At 35.5% G+C, this 20,725-nt stretch overlaps 1 protein-coding gene across 2 annotated transcripts in view; it reads left to right on the forward strand.

Annotated features, from left to right (window-relative positions):
- The window catches only part of ush (Zinc finger protein ush), a 77,085-nt gene that overhangs the window by 33,576 nt on the left and 22,784 nt on the right, over positions 1-20,725 (forward strand). Inside the window, exon 1 of one of the 2 annotated variants that reach the window (XM_081978639.1) lies at positions 16,017-16,301. The exons of the other annotated variant lie outside the window; for it this stretch is intronic. Within the exon in view, the coding sequence (XP_081834765.1) occupies positions 16,151-16,301 (151 nt within the window). The 5' untranslated portion in view covers positions 16,017-16,150. Of the gene's footprint in view, positions 1-16,016; positions 16,302-20,725 lie in introns of those variants that run through there. 2 annotated transcript variants of the gene reach the window in all.

Below are 20,725 nucleotides of genomic sequence, written 5' to 3' on the forward strand. Positions count from 1 at the left end.
TAGACAATAAATCTACTAGTAATGTAATAGTTATTTACATTACTAGTGGGGTATGAGCATTTTTATAGTCACGAGTGGGAGTGTTGCCACGACGAGGTCGTAGACCGAGTTGTGGTGATCACACGAGTACGTTAATTTGCCATACCCCACGGGTGATGTACAACATTTTATCTACGACCATCAGAAGCAGCGTAAAGTAAGAAAAAAATTCATATTTTGTGCAATGTGAACTATTTAGGAACGTCTCGTATATGCTTGCTACGGGTAGTTATTTGTTACCCTTAAATCTTGTCATCTACGCTGTACTGTTTTGGTGTTGTTGCTATGGTGGCCATTTGTTTCCACATATCACTTAAGCGACAATTTAACAGTGTCAGTCACATATTTTTAAAAGTGCATTTCGTTATGAACATGTCTGAAGAACTTCCGTCAGATATTGAAGAAGCTGCCGCAAACGTGGTATCTGGCTTGTTGCCTGCCAAGTCAAAGGAGAAATATGAAAAAATGTATCAACGTTTTGTCACCTGGTGCGAGACCAAGAACATAAAGAGTCCCTTTCAAGAAAAAGTGTTACTCGTGTACTTTGAAACCTTGGCAGCAACCTATAGTTCATCCAGCCATTTTTTTTGTGTAAATTCGATCCAAGAACTTTCTAATTCAGGAATTCATTTCACTTTTAATATTTATAAAAAGTAAAATATAGTTATTATTTAAGATAGGTCTGTTCATGGTTTTATCAAAGTTATGTTTAAATTCAATAAACAATTACAGCAGAAATTTTCATTTAAAGTTGTTTTATCGCACTAGTGCGATAAAATCGATTATTATCGCACTAGTGCGGTAAAATCGCTCATTACGTAACTCAAAATGAGCTATGTAATGAATGATTACCATGCTAGGAGTAGATAAAATTTTATATTGTTTGAAAACTTCTTTTGCTGAGTTTTCTTTTGTTTTATTATTTTACTTTTTCCTTTTATAACATCGACATCTTTGTAGGACTTCAGTGGTGTTTCTGGCCTATAAAGTTCCCGTTAAAGTCAATGCTATTTCTAACAATTTTATTTAATACTGACAGTGTAATTAAGCTTTATACGGTTGTTACTTGAAAGTAGATTTGCAAAAAAAAACGTCATAATTAAAAACCAGTCTACTAAAATGTAAAAATTTACGATAGATGTACTTTATTCTGGTAAAACATGTGAGAACCGCCATATTGAAAATATTAAATTTAATTGGCTTCCATGATACTATAACAAAATCAGGTTTTTACTTTTTCCGTTATATTTATCAGTGTTATATAACATTATAATTCTATGTGGTTTTTTACGTCAAGGCTCCTTTCACATTACTTTTTATGATTGGAATTTTGAAGTAATCATCAGCGAAGAAACCATACTGACCGGGATCGAATGAATCCGGCAATCGATCGCCCTTTTCCATCCAAGGAGAAAATAATTACGATCGATATTTCTTGTGGACATAAATACTGGGGGGCCCGCCCATTTTCAATTTATAACTTCTCGGATAACAAACGAGTAGATCGGGCCAGATATTGACCATAAGTAAAAATGCTAATCGAGAGCCTATAATGGCGATGGGCATGGCAATAACCGGTAATCAGCCGGGAATTTATATATCACGTATTTGCGGTTGATCTAATGAGTATCCGAGATTAATTCATTGGGAGGACTTTAATTGCTGGTGCTTAAAATTGTTTATTGGGGAGAAAGAGCAATGCGAGCAGCTGATAAGCGCTCCTCACGGTACGTACCGTCAGTATCTCCTATTTATTATCTTCTTAAAGGGTTTAATGAAGCTACAGGAATTTAACGTCATTACATTTTTCATGAAACCGTGATGCATTGTCGAATTACAAATCAGATGGGCTTGTTAGAAGACTTTGATTTTTACTTCCATTTCCAGTGTTCAGTATGTTCGTCATTAGGGACTTTGATTTCATATGTATGGAAAGATAAATAACATCAGTGTGACTAAATAGATACGTGTTACGCCCCTGTTGAAATGTTTTCCAATAATTTTTAATCAAAGTCGTAATCAGCTGGCTGGCAACGTTATCAGCGCGGGTCAGGTCAGTCGCCCGGCAACTGATCCAGATAACGAAAATTAAAGATCAACCGATAAGGGTCCAGCGCAATTTGTTTGTGCCCGATTTATTTTTAACTCGTACCATTGCATTGCCCGCCCCACATAAGACAATACACAATGGGAAAATATATTCACATATATATGGAAATTCAATATTTGAATTTCCCGATCTACTGCGATTATAAACTATAACAAATCAATGATTTTAATCCATTTGTTCTCACTGTCATTAAATATTTAGTTGGTGGCAGGAAAAATTGCTTTCTGTGGAGTAACAACCCTCGTCTCGCCCCTTGTCAACCACCGTTCCATCATTCTCGGTGCGGTCTTGATATCGCACATTTGCACACCATTACCTGTCCGTACTTGATAGCAGCCTTTCCAGGGATATGGGCAAGGGATTTCTCCAAAATCGGAAAAAAATGCCAATAATGCAATAGAAAGACAATCGCATCTCAAAAGTTGAGGCAAAATGGCAAAAATTAAAGTAAAATAGAATGATGGCTTTTTCGTACAAAAGACGTAAATGTTTAGTGTCGTAGGCCCCGGTTTTTACTTTGTATTTTACAAGAATCTGATGTTATGTTGAAATATTTTTGTGAACTCTAACATTAGAGGAAATGAAAAATCTGATGAACTTGCTAAGAGTGGAAAAGAAGGCAATCTGTTAATAGATAAAAAAGTACCTACAGACTTCATTATACTAAATAAAAGATATTTTATTCATAATCCTCATACAGCAATTTAGAACTGCATAAGGGGAGTTTATAGTCTTATGCAAATTCAGAATCTGCCTCTACACCATTTACACATGAATTTTCATGAAATTGAATTTTAGAAATCATAAGATGGATTTGAAAAATATCATTTGTATTTCAGAAAAGGTACTTTCAATTTTAGAATAATAACTTCGATTTTCGAAATTGCAATTTGTATTTCAAATTAGTCACTTGTAGTATAGAAAAGAGCAGTTGGATTTTAGACATGGTCATTTGTAATTTGGGAAATTAAAGTGGAGCAAAAAAAGTTAATAAAAAAAAGTAAATAAGTTAAAAAAGTAAATAGTTTAACGAATATTTTTAATAACATTGTGGTTTAAGCAGTTCAATGAAAAATCGATTTATTTCGAAAACCGTTTATTTTATCGAAATAAAAGAAGAGTACAATTTTTCGATAAAAATGTTAAGAGTATCCATTAATGGCGTTTGCAGCTGAAAATAATGACAGCTGTCAAAGTTTAAGCAAATTGTGTCTTAAGTCCAGTTAGTTCCAGCCTTTCGAAGACGAGATACCTGGTTTTCATGTCAAATAGAAGGTCTCTTTCGATAAAACATTAAACCCAATAATCATTACAATATACAAAGTGTTTCAAAAGTTACGGCCAAAAACGTTAATTGGAAGGCAGTTCTTTGGGGCTTTGTTCATATAAAAAATTATATGAACAAATCGTATTATTTTGACCTCCCCTGTATGCCCCCGAGAGATTGTCATATAGTTATGGGACACCCTGTATATTTTATATAAATGAATACTCCCGATGGACGGGTTTTTTTGCTTAAAGTGATATTAAAAAAAACAATGAACTAATAACCACATAGAAACACAAAAAAATCTGAAATTGTAATAACGCGTTCTAAAATACAAGTGACGAATCTGAAATACAACTTACGTTTTCTAAAACCAAATTTACGATAATGAAATACAAGTTATAGATTCTGAAATCCAACTTATATTTTTAAAATCCATGTGATATTTTCTAAACTACATGTGTAAATGGTGTAGACTCTAGAGATGTTATACATTTTCAAGAATTAGCTTCATAAGGTGGAAATTTGTAAGGATGGACTGTAAAATAATGGTCATTAGGCCTGCTCTTCTGACAGTTTCTTGAAAACAGTTCATAGAAAATCTTAGAGAGAGGAAAACTGTAAAAGAGGCTATTGGACTCTCGAATAGAAAGAACAGTTTATAGGTTAAGTTAAATGTTAGAAAAGGCAATCCGTAACGTTCATTCGTTGAATGCTCAAGTAACTAATATTTTTTGACCTGTTGACAATGACTATACCTATTTTTCTAATTATTAGTTGAGAACGAATAAGCCTATTTAATATAATAATTCCTGCACTTTGGTGTTGGTAACTTTCAACCACTTTTCATCAATAACTCTAATTGTGACATTTGTTTTTGAAAACAGAATAAAAAAATGTATGCTATTGTAAGTCAAAAGAACAAAAATTTACAAACTACGAAATTTAACGATATAATTTGCTACAAAAAGATTCAGCATCAATCACTTTTTGTGATGTTTCATTTGTTGAGCTTAATTCACATTTCATACAGAAATCCTATACTCAACATAAATTGTTTTCATATTTCTGAGAGCCACCTGGTATTATATTATTATGCGTGCATATAAATATTTTGTTGTTTGTTTCATCCGCAATGTCAGAGTGGTATGCCGGCCTTTGAAGCCATTTTCCCGTTATCGTTTTATTTTATATGAAAACGGTCGACTTTATTTGGTTTATGTTGCTCGATATCGGATGCCACGCGATAAGGGAAAATTAGTTTTATTTAAATTTTATATAAATTTAACGCGTCGCTTGCCAGAATCCAAATATTTCACTAAAATACACACAACATGCGAAGCTTTATCGGCTTCATTTGTTTTTTACTTATCATCGTTAGTTCCTACTTTTAATGAAATTTTACAGACATATTTGTGTATGGCAGCTGTTGAAAATCAACAACTTGCTGAGTTTTCTTCGCAGTATTTGCTATTCTCAATTCCACTGGAGTTATTTTTATGTTGGTGTAGACTATCGCCAAATGGCTGGCCATTTATCAGCACTTAAACTTAATAATTCTCGAGCCAGTTATCTTAGAGGTCTTATAGCGGTAATCTCCAGATGCTGCAAATTGCGTACACATTTTTTGGAATTGCTCTACAAAAAAAGTTGCTATTATATGACGTAGTTGGCTCCCGAAATATCGGCTTTTATCCCTTTCAAGAGGGTCGTCGAGTCACGTGTGGCCTCGGTATGAGAGGGTGAGAAACATAAGGGAAACCTGTTGATCTAACGACATGATGTTTACGATCGTTTTATTCCAGTCAACACCTTCTAACACAATTTACCTCCATTAATTAAAACCTAATTTCAATCCACATAAAACCGAGAGAACGCCAGTTAAACCTCTTGTTTATTCTAAACATTTCAAACTAGTTAATAATTACGCGAGCTCTATAAGAACGGGTTTTTGAGATCCTATCTCAACCATGTAGGTGGCTTGTCTTTCCCGGCTTAAAACAAATTGAAAACGCTTTTTACAGGCCCCCAACATTAACAGTACGACTTCCAATTATCGCCGGACGATTTTTCGTATGACCATTTTATCAGCGCGTTTCGTGTGAACCGGCCTTAAACTTACCCAAACCCCGCAGCGAGTTTGTTTATCGGACGGCTGATTGATGAGCGTTGATAAGGGCCCGGGTTGGGCCCTTATCGGCGACGTGCATCGCCTGGGCCCCCTTTTTGATCCCCCCCACCCCCATAGTACCGATATCATATCTCGGAGAAATCTCTTGGCTGCGGCGCAGAAGATGCTATCGGGAATTAGAAATTCAGGGACGGCGCATATAAATGTGTTTCGATATGTGTTGTTGATAGATTCAAGTTGAAAAGAATAGGAAATTATATTTTTTTACTTCTTCAAGGATATTTGTTATTTTATTAAACCTTTAACAAAACGAATAGGGGATTACTATAGCAAGTTCTATCTGCATGATCTGAAAGGGATCAAATACAGCTAATACTAACTGTGGTGCACTTCAAACATTGCAATACTTCGGCTTTTTGTTTTGGCATTTTTCAAGAGTTCGGACTGCAAAAACTTTAATTTCTGAAGGATTTAGGTTTTTCCTGTACCTCTCTAAAACATAAGAGACAAAACAAACTTTTTACATTATTACATTAGTTGATAAATATGACATTATACATATACGAAAAACAAAAAGCAAAGGTACATTTTCACATTTGTAAGTATCCGATCTGTATTTAGTGCTTCTTTATAGTACTGCAGTGAGTTATATCAGATTATAATATGTGTTGTCACTCAAGTTAATCTCAAAGAAAGTTCAATGCTGAATTCGGGAAACTTAGCTGGCTACTCAGTTGCACCCCCAAATCGGTTTTCCTGGATACTGCTATTATATTTACTAGTAAATGATACGTAGGTAATCCATCCTATTGAATATCTAAATTTCCTTCATTTATACGATTACCGGTTGTGACTGACGTTCAGGGCCATATTGCGGTGCAGGTTCTTTAAAAAAACCACCTAACTTAACCTAAAATTTAAAAAAAGTCGAAGACTGTAATGAAATGATTGTCATAGCTAATTGTCCAGAAGTTTTAAGAGAAGAATAAAATATTGTGATTGCCACTTGCCTAAAAGAGCGGAAGAATGTGTTGAAATGTATTGTCAAGTAATTGTATTGTCAAAAATATTTGCCACTCTTTGGATTTTATGAGTGGAGGTGTGAAAAGGTTTAATTTCTTTTACCGGTAAAAGTAAAAAGTTAAATCTTAGGTAAAAAAGTTCTTTAAAGTAAAAGTATTGTTAAGTTTTAATTTGTCTGTCATAACTTTTTCCATACATGCATTAATCTTTGGCAAAAACTAAAACGACACAAAGACAAATTAATGAGTTTTTTTTCTCTACCGGTTGCAATATCTCGTAATCTCAATTAACAGCATAATGGTCTTGACTAGTTCTAGGTACATTTTGAATTATCGGCCTAATGCATACTGAAATTATACAAAAAACGCATTTATAAGTCAAATGCAAAAACTTGATTGGTAATACCTGCTCGAAATAACAACTGATTGTTAAGAGCATAAGAGAGCTCATTTAATTGCTAAAGAACACATTATGCAAGCCCCCCGATCATAATCTGCAATCTGATTGTCTTAATTGAGTTTTTGGATTAATAACCTTGCTTAAATTGGAATAACGCCGGGCTTTAGGTGGATAATAAAGATAAATAACATGTAATGCGGGAAAGTCAGTGCCGGATCGGCCACATATCAAAAAAGCAGACAACATAACGCAAACCACTTTTAATCTCTGTTAAGTGTTCGGGTTATCCAAAGTGCTATTTGATTACAATTTCACAGAATTGCTCTTTCTCTCGTCGTGTTTTCAGATGGAAGATACCGCTCCTAATGCGAGTCTGTTTTGCAGATAGCAAGAGAATGCGCACGTTCACGGTCACGTGAGCTTTTTTCTTCACGCCAAGTGTGAAGTGGTATTTAATATAAATCGGGTTTTACATTAAGTGGCTTATCAAAACTATGGCCGTAAAAGAGCCCTTGGTTCATACAGTTGAACTGTCAGTCTTAATGAAATATACGGTTTTAATGTACTTTTTGTTGCCGGGTGAGGTGTACCCCCATCGATAAGTATCTCCCCATTAATGGAAAAACTTTATCGAAAAAAGACCTTTCAGGCATCAGAAATAAATCGTTCGAGCAGTTTTGTTTGCCAAAAGAATAAATATTGGGATCTAGATAACGATCTGTAGCCTGGGGCAGCTCAAGAACCTATTGACTACTCTCCATGACTAATTACAACATCATTTCACACAAAGTGTTAAATGGGAAATGGCCGTTATGTTAATCCCATCAAGGAGATTCAAAAACACTAACCCCCGATTAAATCACGCGTAAAGGGGTTGGACATCGCGCGTAGAATTCTAAAACGGGCTCCCCTGACCATTTATCCTTTGCGGGACCCTTTTCCGATGACAACTTCATATTTATTCATTAAGAGCCCTAATCGAGTCGGAGGCGGTGGTAATCGAGAGCCCGGTCCATTTTTCTTTAAACTTTGACAGAAAGATAATAAGCAGTGATACGAGCTCGGATCGGGTTGTACGTGTCCTGCCTTGGCAATGTCCGGGCTTCCGTGTCGATGTTTTAGTTTTTGCATAATGAACATGATGCACGGATAAACTTGTTTATCGCGTTTTCATATTATTGTTTGGAGTTTTAATTAGCGTTCATTGCAATAGAAATACATGTTAAGCCCACTGTATACAGTATACTCGTTGCAACATCTTATACCTGTATACAATAGTATTCTTAAGCTGAGATTTAAGATAAGAGGTGTGGTCTTAGTGCACGATTTGAATCATGTACGTTTGTACGTTTATTTTCTTATTTGAAACATAAGAGGTAATCGTTAACAAGATAATTTATGTTACAAGGTTTTGTAATAAATCAAATAACTTATTGGCACGAAGTGTACACACATACAGAGCGTCTCAAAACCTTATCAATAAAATGCTTGCAGACAATTCTTAGTCCGAAATTGGATGATTTCATAGTTTCGATCAAAGTTTCTGGAACACCCCGTATCTCTTGAGTATGACCTGAACTTTCCAGACCTTCTTTTATCAGCTATTTCAACTATATCCATTACATTAGTAGTAAACATAAAATTTTTTGATTTTTGTTCAAAAAATATTCCTCTAAAACTATAGTACCCAAATAATTACTAATTATTTAAAAAGAAATTTGTCATGCAAGTTGACCCCACCCATGAAGATAACACAAGTTAAATATTACGTGAACAGGCTGGCAACGTCGCTTTGCTTTTACCAGATTGTATATCGATAAGATTGTCCCCAGTGATAAACGGCACAGAGATGGAAACGATATCGCCGAACAAACTATCGAACCATCAAAAAATCCATCTGCAAGAAAATCGTTTAGCTTTACCATCACAAAACAGATCAACACTCATTTTTAGCTAATTTCCGTCCCGTTAAAGGGACCGAGCACGTCGTGCTTCTGCTTAGAATTTTAATAAAACCGTCAGTTCCGTTCCCTGGATAGGGATCGTCTCGGATGACACCCTGTAAACTGCTTTTGGGACTACATAGATATTCATTAGGTCTGTCATTTTTCTTTCCTGGCGAAGAGAACTAGGTTGACAGCATCGTTTGTTCATCCTCCAAAAGTTCGAGGAGAGGCAGGATTAAGCTATTTGACATGACACATAATGATTGGAAATTCTTGAGTATGAAGACTGAAGAGTAAATAGGTATGATATAACACAAGGTAGATTGTACATTGCGATTTGAAGCCGACCCTGAACTTTTGCAGCGATTCTTATCGCTTCAGTAACAATGCCGGGCCCATAGATCCTATCGTTACTTTTTTAGATAGGGCGGGCCTTGATGAATTTTTTCTTAATACCTATATAACACCCACGCTTTAGCAGATTATGGGACATGCGTTCAATCCATTTAGTATAACAAACAAGCTAATTACAAATTGGATAATCGATAGCATAGGACAGTTTTGTTTAAACTACCATTCATAGCTATAAGCTCTTCATTAATTAAAAATGCTGAAATGCATGCAGGACGTTTTAGGATTTGACATATTGAATCTCATATTTTGCGACTGTTTTCAGTTCAGAATGAGTCAAATGTTTTAAGTATAGACAGAAAAGCTGACAGAAAAAGCTGAGTATGACAGAAAAAGCTGCTTTTTTTTGATCAATAGTAAACTACGAACAGTGCTGTAATTGACGCAAATGTTGCACATGTGGTCTTTACCATAAAACTTCTGATACATTTAAGAGATAAGATTAAAGACTACTTTTATTGAAAGTTTATCACTGTATGTTGAATTAAGCATTTTCGTGTGATAAAGCTCATCATATCCATTTTTGTTACTGTGATACTACGTTGAATTTAACAATATTTACGCTTTATTTTCTACGGTAAAACACTTAAAGCAACAGTTGATAATTTGAATCGAAAAATAACAATAGCAGATCAATTAGGAAGGATATTTGTCGTAACACATTAATGCAATATTCATGTCCATCTGATAGTTGAACTGTACATTTATCGAGTTGCCACTCCGATAAACCATCGGAGCTCCATATTGGTTTTTAAACGATTTGTAATTATACGTTCCGTAACATAAACAAGGCAGCGGTAGCTTCAGTTTATCCCCAATTTCCCATAATTACCCCATTCGCAACTCGCTGTTTCGCTTTTTAATTAAAACGGGGCTTTTTTCGCCTACGTCTACGAAACGTGTGCGCGATGTTTCGCATTTAGCCTTATCTTAGATTCCCGAGACGCCCCTTATCTGGCCCTTATCTAGCGTTTTCCCCCCCATTGATTACGTGGAGGAGATGGGCTAAGCCCGTTCCCCTGAGACTGGAAAAACATGATAAGTCGCTCATGAAAACTTTTTTTTTGACGATAATGATTTGAAAAATTACTTTGGAAGTAATACAGTTTTTGCTTTGATTTTTAATCTTATTTTTCGGATATTATAGGCATTGTCTGTCGTTATTCATCTAACGGTAGCTAAGTCGAGTTGCCACTCATATTTAATCTCTACTCGGAGGAAATCTTTAAAGAAGCGTTTGAGAATACTGACATAAGAATTTTGCTAATGGAATGATCAACATCCGGTACGCAGATAATGACTTACAAGACCTAATGAACCAAATAAAAGACGTCAGTAGTAAATATGGCTTAGAAATTAACATGATAATCAGTAGAGAAACTGGTGGAAGATACGGTTTAATGATCAACTAAACACCAACAGAGAGAGTAGTAGTTCACTTATCTGGGAACGATGATAAATGATAATTGGGATGGTATATTTTCTCGATTCTTTTCTATGAGATGGCATTAGAAAAAGTGACCAACAGGGCAGTAATGGAGAAAATAAAGAAGGACCGTTAATGGAAACGGTACTTTACTCGTTTTAATTACTTGTGTCATTAACTATACCCACAAAAATGCTCTATTTGGTTTGGTACAATGCGTGGAAAAATCTTTGTCGTTATCATGTAGATATTTATTAACAAATTGAACTAATAATACAAACAAACCACTATCTCTGTTTCTCTGGAATACTGATATGCTCAAAAAATGCCGTTTTCTATTAAAATCAAAATTTAACCAGAAAATCCATCCAAATCAGTAGGAGCAACGGGCAAATCTATTGCTATTCATAAATATGAAAAAATTTCCTGACAGTCTGCATAAAACATGTTTGTAATAATTCGAAATAGAAGACTATTATCTCGCAGTGGTAAATTTGTCTTTTTCTGGTAAATTTCTAATACTTCTTAGGAGACCATCCACACTATTTCTCTTCTTGTGGCTTCTACAATGTGGTCTTAATCACCGTCTTGGAACCACTCAGGCCACAACTATTGACTTAGGAAATCAAATCAAACTTGGAAATATATTTTTATAGTGCGGTTTGTCCCGTCATGTTCTTTTCGACGATGCTTCACACAGATCGAGCATCCATAACGGTTGAGTTTGCGGCGGGCTCCGCAGATCCGTATCAGGAAGACTGGAAAATAAACAAAAAGACCGGACCCACATGCAGCGAGGACCTGCGATCTCGGACACTTGCGACAGACGCTTTTTTCTTGTCGGCGACCAACAGGGACGGAGTGAGAAAAATGTTCAAATCAAAGATGAACGTTCACCTATTATCTCACGCCGTTGCCTCGTTGAGCTTGAGCCTATTAGCCGCATAACGAGAAGGAATTTCCACTTTATTCCGATAATATTAGTTCCTCAATGTTGGGCTTGAAAAGATAAACAGAGATATTTGTATGCGTGTTGGCTTCGGCGACCAGATAAGGCGTCCGAGCGAAAAGTTCGAACCCTTCGCTATCGTTTTTCCGCACGACTTACGCCACTGCCGGCTGGAAAGTGGCGATAGGGCGTCGGTGGCAGCGCGACGCCTCTGATAAGGCCATCTTCATTCTCCGATCGAATACCGGAGACGACGAGACGTCATTAAATCAGGTGTATAGCAAAAGGTTATACATTTTATTTGCAACCAATAGAACCATCACAAGAAACCATCAACAGAAGTCCTCCGTCTTGTTCCTGTTATTTGTAAAGAAATAGATTACAAATTTGTATTTCATATGGTGAAAATTTGCAGACGACACCTTTATTATAATAGCCGATTGATGTGCTTCTTCTCTTCCCAGTTACCAACAAGTAACAGTGTATTATTCATTGAGATACCTATCTGCTTCACTTCTTCCTTCTCCTGACACGTTTAGATTAATCCCGTATAAGTTGGCGTAACTTTCTATGGGGATTGTTTTTAGAATAGAAGTTTTGCACTTCCGCCTCGTAGCCCTTCAGATCCTATTAACTTTCGCTATCACGTTTCGCGGTGCGTACACGTGTCTTGTTTGCGTCCATCCGGCGAAGGAGGAAGAAAGTTGATTGCTGGAGGAAGTCTTACAGCCATTATGAGCAAGAAAATGATCTTTTCCATAGCCCGAAGGTGTTTACGAGTCGATTTTTCCCGTCAATCAGGCAAATTTCCCGATCGCGCCGTCATATTTACGAGACAAGCGATAAGGCCCGTTCCGCACAATGACACCGCAGACAGTGACAAACCTGTCGAATGCGCGGAAATGATTCGATCTATCTGGACCGATAGCGCCTTTTCTCACACTAAATTTAGCACGTCAGTGGTGTATCGCACAGGGGCGTACTTTGTTTGTTCTCCACGAATCTAGAACGACATAAACCCTCTTCTTCGGTCCATCTGACGGTTCAATCAGCCCGTAACAAGGTACAAGCAACAAGGCATGTCGAACAACATATCCTGGCCGGTATTGCACCGGTTGCGATACGCGTTAATCAGATTACCGGTGATAAATTACCGGTTGGTAATAGATATCGCGAACGTACTCACGAACGCGCCCACGCCCATTTCAGGACCGATAAGGCGTTGTTCTTGTCTTCATATAAACAACTACGTAAATGCGAATTGCTTCGCTGATTCCACTTGATGACGTAGAATTATTAATATAATCACAATCTACTTAAAACCGTATCTCAAACCGGTTAACTGTCAGAGTTTTCCTCAGCCAAGCTAACTTAAACTTGTGTGACTAATTCTATGAAAAAAATTGTATACCAACTAGTCGACCTTTAGTGCATTATCCACTTTGTATCGCTCTTGGTACAGACATCAAATAGGATAGTTTTATAGCTTTCAACCATGCTACTAGCTTGTGTCAAATACCATGAATATGGGCAAAAACTAAAGCTGGATTTATAGATCGACACAACACACAAGCTCAGCATAATTATAGCTTTTTGTCAATGTTAATGTAAAGGGGCAAATTCTTGTACAAAAATGAAAGGCGTATGTGCTTTTTTGTTACTCTCAATTTAAGAATAACAACAAAATAAGCGAAAGAAGTTGACCATCACAAATTAAACAACTCTGAGGTGTGAAAAGCAAATTAATTAACAAATTGTAGTAGTAGTAGTAGTTCAATGACAATTGAATATTGTCAACAAAAAGAGTTCTTCTTTACCATAAAAGTCATTTTGATTGGTTATACAGGGTGGTCCAGTTTTAAATGTCAATAATTCACCAATCGATAGCACATCAAAAAATAAGGTGACATGCATTATGTCATTTTGCTGAAGGAGATACAGACCTCCAAAGTTCAGTCAGACCGTTGAACCAATTTTAATCAAATTTGGAACAAGTACACTGAAAATAATCGAAAAACAGGATTTTTTGACTAATGTTTACTGGTGTTCAATTTTTTAGACTATACCTAGGTAGTGTAAAACTGATCATGATATCACTCCGAATTTTCTAAAAATTAGTGTTCAAGACTAATATTGTAGCATTTAATGCCGAAATTTTTTACTTTCATCAATGAACTGTCTGAAACTTAACTTTTACTATAAGAAATAGTTTAAAATCCGATTTTTCAGTCTTAAAGCACAGTGGAGCGTCTAGAAGTCTATTTAATACAGACAAAGAGTGAAATGGAATGTTTAAGCCTATGGAAAATGTAAAAATTGTTTTTTAAGTCTGCTATGTCAAAAACTTGGTGAAGATAACCCTAAAACTCGATTTTCCAAGCTGAAAGCAGTTTTAAAGCCCTAAAAATATTCCAGAGTTCCAAGAAAATGAAAAGCAAACTAAAAAAAATTAGTCTTCAAGTCAATTTTCATGAATCTAATGTTAATATCCTGTATTTAAGACTATTTTATTTTCAAGACTAAAATATTGAATTGTATTTTCAAATTATGAAAACCTACTTCAAATGCAAAATTTAAGCTTTTGATGTCACTTTCATTGTTTCAGACTCAGAGTCACATTTTGGTGCCCAAGTCAATTTTCAAGGTTGAAATGTGTGAATTTGTAGTCAAGAATTCTAGATAAAGTAGTTTTTCATGGCTACAAGTCAATTTTCACTACTAAAGTTTTTCAACTTATCTGAAAACTGACTACAAAGACAGTTTTTAAGCCTCTCAAGTCAATTTTCATAGTTTCCAAGTCAATTGTCAAGGCTAAAATCTTTCAATTTGTCTGGAAACTGTGAAAACTGGCTACAAAGACATTTTTTAAGCTTCTAAAGTCAATTTTCACCGTTTTTAAGAACATTTTTAAGTTGGGTTGGGTTGGTTTTGGGTCTTTCAACGTAATAACTCAATTATTTAGTAAACAAAGTTTCAAATCATACTTTTATAAGAGATACTTATTATGATACTCATTAAAAAATGAAATTTTTGAAAAATATCCAGTGACGTACAGAATAAGGCAGAAAAATGAAAACTATCTTTTATATTTATTAATTGCATATGTATTTGTTCTAAATTTGATTAAAATTGCTCCAGCGGTCTGACAGTTATGACAAGGAACCGATTTTTTAAACTAAACATTTATGAACTGTATTTTCCTTATGAAGCATTTTTCAGGAAAATGACATCATGTATGTTAACTTATTTTTTGATTGGCTATCGATTGGTGAATTATTGACATTTAAAACTGGACCACCCTGTATAGCATAAGCACAACACGAACACTTATCCACGATTTTAAACTTATACGAGTAAGTGCAACCAAAACATAGTACATTAACCTAAAAGTAGAAATGCCAAAAAATGGATCCCATGGTCGTAAGAGGCAGAATAATTTGAAGAAGACAGTCAGTACTATTATTCAGAAGATTGGAGATGAGCAATTAAAATGTGATCCTTGAACTGTCATTAAGTAATATCTATAGTAAAATCACCTATTTTATTTACAATATTATTATCAATAGTACCTAATCATTAATGGATCTAATTGATTGTGTACAAGATTGTTTCCTAGAAAATTTGATTGAAATATATCGATTGTGAATAATAAAAACAGGATTATTCTGCGATCAAATTTTAGTAGTGTAGTAGGATAACTGATTCACTAAGCAATTGTTGAAATATTGACGTAATCATTGAATCTTTATCGATTGCAATTATTATAGTGCTGTCAACAATAATTATCACAATGCATTTAATAACCGTTTAACAGTCGTTTATTTATCGATCTATCGATTGTTTTTCTCTACTGTTCCCAAATATTTCATATCAGTGTTAACAGAAGTGTATATTTAAATCTGAAATTTATTCAATTTTAATTATTGAAATTCCCAATTAAAGTTGCAACTGGTATAAGGAACGTCAGAGCTACTTTAGTTATAAATTATGTTTGTCACGCCTGCGCCAATTAAATCCTTACAGTAATTAATTGCTGGACGCGACTTAACGAAGGCACAGTTTATCGATCGATCACCCGGACAACCCAATGGCCGATCGATTGGACCGATTTCTCGCTAAGTCCGGCGACGATGTTCACTTGTCCGCGTCGTTCACCCACAGATGATGCAGATTTCGATTTTTCTTTGCTTTAAGATTGTTTTATTTATTAGTTCCTGGCAAACATTCCATTCAGTTATCACTTCTTTTATCTAGCTTTATCAATCCTGAAGGGGAGATAACGCGTTCTAACAGCTTCATATACGATAATTTTGTTTTCATACTAATGATGCGATAACAGTTTCACTGTGCACGTTAATTTAACCAGTCCAAAGAGAATGAAATTCAGCGCAAGAGATTCCATACAGTTTGATAAAAGATCCCGTCAAAGCTGACAACGCTGTCAAAAAAATGCCGCACAAAAGTGAAGTGTCCGTAGCACGGAACATGAAGTACTGGACAATGCCATATGACTTGACTTGGTGCACGAACAACCTGATGTTTAACAATTTCATAAAATCATCACAATATCCATACAGGAAGGAATATACGAGTAGAAAAGGTAAGAAGTTTCGAATGTAAAAATGTGTTTTGCTGTAAAATTTTGAAATTAAATCCAGAAAACGTTTCAGTTTTTCTTCAACACATGTTACTCCATTAATGTTTTTCATATCTGATTTATCTTATCGGTTTAAGTAAAGAATTTAAAAACTCAATAAATGCTTTAAGTACATATCTTAAAGCTGAACAAACAATCTTTTCAGGTTTTACTTCTGCCTATTCTAGAAAATTGTTTTGTTTCAATACAAAAGTGTGTTGACAAAAATTGACAAAAGACCAGTGTAAGTTTAATAATGGACCTCATGAGGTCATAAGTAACTTTCTTTTTATTTTTTGAATGTCCTGTATATGTTATTTCAATTTATTCATTAATCATTTACACTGTACATACTAACAGCAGACAGATGCAAGCACTATTCCCTGGTTTAGTTCACAAATCTGACTATCTCCCACTAAATTAAACCACACGTATACCGATAACGACTTCAGTTCAAACTTTCGATAATTACAAAATATTTAATTCAAAACTGGAACGAAAATAAATAAAACCAAAAATCGAAAAGTTTCCATGAACCCTGAGCGCGATTTCCATGATTAATGGCACCGGAATCGCGGGCAAAATTACGTTTTATCTAGAACATCATTAAGCCCACATACACACAGTCGAACACGTGGTGATAAAAACCCTATTTAACCAGCAAAAACCGCTAAGCGAAACATTCGTGCAAAAGTTAAGAGAGTTGGGAGGGTTGGCGGGGCGATTGGGCGCTTTTGCTAATGGGACATCCATTAAAAAGCCATCTGAAATTGTAAACTTTTCTCTCTCGCGCCGAATGTCAGATTGATCATAAATTTTAATAATTGAAACTACACACTACATGAAAGGGAAGCAAATTCTGACAACTAGTGTTATTCCTGTCAAGTGCCGCGTTTTGTTCAAATCGACAAGATTACCTTCTGGTGTCTATTTTCTAACCAAATTCCAAGACGTTACTACTTACTTGCAAGACTTGGTTTGAGTTTCTGAGTCTTTAGAAATTCTGAAGTTACATATGCTGTCAATGAAAACAGTTTCACCAACCAAAAGAATTCATTGTCATCAAATTGCGGTGTAAAATCTGCTTTCTATGTTATTTTTTCATGTCCAAACACGTATTTACCTTTGGTTAATAATATTCTTATAATTTGAAGGGCTTTTGCAATGGCTTAGGTAGTTGTGGGATGAGGAGGATATCAGAAACACCCAATTCACTGTGGTGCGACGTTTCGTGATCTAATTGTTACTTTTTTAAGCACTCAACTGTTGTAGGTATTCCAAAAGTTACACACACGTAAGTTCTGACAAACAATGTTTGGATTTTTTTTTAAATCATGAGTAAAATGTGTACTTCCTAGATTAAGGTAGCAAACAACAAGGAACGGTTATTGGCAACCACCTGTTGGAACCCCGATGCAAATTAACCATCAGCTGTGAGAGGGCGAGCGATAGTATCGTTCCCCCCATTTAACGGCTCATCGCACTCACTTTTTTCAAACCCTAATTGGTCCCCGAACTGAGCTTTCCAGCTAGAGACATCTCCGATGGTAATAAACCCGTCTGAGGGAATGAATTACCTCTCTGGCAACTATCTTATCATCTCTTATATTTAGCATTACTAAAACAGCGCCTGTACGTTAGTTTCTTGATAGCCCTTCCGGTGAGCGCCTTGGCGCTATCGGGCCCTTATCAGGACCGGAGCACGGTGCTTTTATCTCGGCCCGTCGGCATCGCGCCCGTCTCGACGCCTTATCATTACAGCCCAGCATGCATGTCTCTTTTCAACAGGCACACAGTTCAAAAACAATCAATACAAAGAGCAGTTGTCCCAAATGTCAAAATCATGAATGTGCCCACTCAAAATCTTTACATACCTAAATCAATAAATATTTTCAAATACATAATTTTGAATCAGCAGAAATTAAAGAAAACCAACTACAACGCCATTTATATCCTTCGGATATCCTTTAACCTTTTTTACTAATTTGGCTCCAAGATGATTTGCAATGTGACCAAACTGACAAATTCTACTAATTTGGTTTGAAGATGGTTTGCAATGTGTCAAAATCTGCTCTGAAGAGCTCAAACAGTCAAAATACCTTTTTTTTGTATTCCATAGTAATTATTTTAATAGTTGTCACGTGACTGTTTAAGTAAACAGTGTTTTAGTGTCACGTGGCAACTTTCTGAAATGTCAAAATCTGCTCTGAACTGCTCAAACAGTCAAAATACCGTTTTCTTGTATTTGAAGAGACATGATGTGTTTTACAGCTCCATGGTTTTTACAGCTCCATTTTGATAGTTGTCACGTGACCGTTTGTGAAATTGTCCCAGATTGTTTGAGGCGATCCCGCAATTTTAACAGACTCTTTATGAGGTTCCACCAAGAATTTTCGTGAGGTTTGGTTTGCTCTATCGATGTTTATTTTAATTCTCAGTCAATAGAGCCGTAGCTAAATTATGTAAATAGCAACTACAATGACTGATTTAAATTTTTACTTAATATTCTAAATGCTTGGAGAAGCAGCAATACTTTAGACTAAAAGAAAATCAATTGTTTTGTGCTGGCAAATTTTTACCTAAAAACAAATCCATGGAGATATTACAAAAACTTTGACAATCAATAGTCAATAGGTAACAACAAAATTTTTACAACAATTGGCAAGACCAAAACGTTCAACTGTGTAAAAAATTATTAGTATTTTTGTATCCATTAAATTTTGGATGTTAAATAGTAGGATTTTGGATGTTAAAGTTTCGTTCTAATATAGTCTCGAGTTATTGTTAAGTTGGCACAAAACATTTTGACCCTTAGTGTGGTCTTAATCCAGCACCCCCCCAGAAAGGGGAGTAACACGTAACTGCACCGGTGCACCAAGCAGCCTTATCTCGTTGCAGCAGCCGCCATATTACTTTCTTATCTCTCCTTAGTCTCGTTTCCTATTTCCAACTCGTATCTGGCTTTATCGGGCTTCCAACAGCCGCCCGTATGGGGCGGCCGAATAATAAGGGCGGTAATAGACGCAATTCGGGCATTCCGCCACAAATAATTCGCCAAGGTTAACTATAGCGAAACAATGGGTTGGTGTCATCCGAAAACAACGCGACACTTATCTATACCGCATCAAACAGAACATTTTCCCATATATCCTGCGTAATCTGGCACCGAATCAAACCGTTTAAAATATTACGTAGAAGCGGCGGTCTCTTTTCAAGATTCAGAAGTCTTATCGTTTGAATTTTGAAATGGAGGAGATGACTGAGTCCCTCGCTGTTGATATTGTAAAATTGTTTAAATTTCGGCTTCAGATTTTAATCGCGACGAGGCGGATTCCACTTTTCGGTTTTAAATCAACCAAGACCGACAAGACACATTTTTTTATCGGACACACAATCTGATGGCTTTGCGAAAGCAAACAAGAAATTGCGACACGACTCAGCTCTTGCCTTTATATAAATCTGATTTTTATATACGCAGAAAATATGCTTAGATTTATCATCATATTAACCGTGAGATGATAATTTGTTTATTCAAAACAGTCGCCTCTAATTTATTGCAATTCATATTTTGGATAATCACTTTGTTGAACTTAAAACAATAAGTGATCATTCTAATGGATGGATCAAACTTGTCATCTCAATTTATTCTCTTCTTAACTTATTCCAAAACATTGGTATATGGCCTACTAATTTTAACTAGAAGCTGGAACATCCCTTTATAACTTAGTTCAAACTATCATTTCTTTGATTTGATCTTCATAAATTGCTTCGCAAAGGAAAAAAGTCAGAATTTAAGGTTTTTAAGGAACTAAGCATACTTTGCCAACATCTACCATTTACGGCAAAATATGAAAATAAATCCAACCAATCAAATACTTGTCGAAACATGACGATAAGGGAGCACCGAACAGGCATGTGGCGTTTTCGATTATCGGCAACAATAATTTTTTCAGCTGCCGCCTTTTTGTGCCATTTCGCGCCACATTGCGCTATCGCGGCCTGCCAAATTTTCATTTCAGTCTGTCTGATCGAAAAATGCATCGTTGCGTTATATTTGCTATCGTGTGATTGCGGAATAAATCCCATAAAACAACTAGGTCAGTCAAGGAAACAAGATTTTACACCTAGAACCAAGAATTATGACGCACGATTATTATATGTAGCACGTTTGTTGAAAAAAAAATCAAATCAATAACTATAAATATTGTAGTATATCTACAATAATCTGCCATAAATAGTAGTAGTCTGGCCTATCCCACAAATTAAAAATCAGTTTCTATTATTTGAAATAGAAAATGTGAGTGCAAAAATATAATATTTTTCAAATTTTAGCCAAAAATCATATACTTGCTGACGTTTTTACGAAACTGATAGAGTTTTCTATTTCT

This window comes from Ips typographus, linkage group LG4 (assembly GCF_016097725.1).
Source record: "Ips typographus isolate SLU linkage group LG4, UJ_Ityp_2.0, whole genome shotgun sequence".
NCBI classification, from domain to species: Eukaryota; Metazoa; Arthropoda; class Insecta; order Coleoptera; family Curculionidae; genus Ips; species Ips typographus.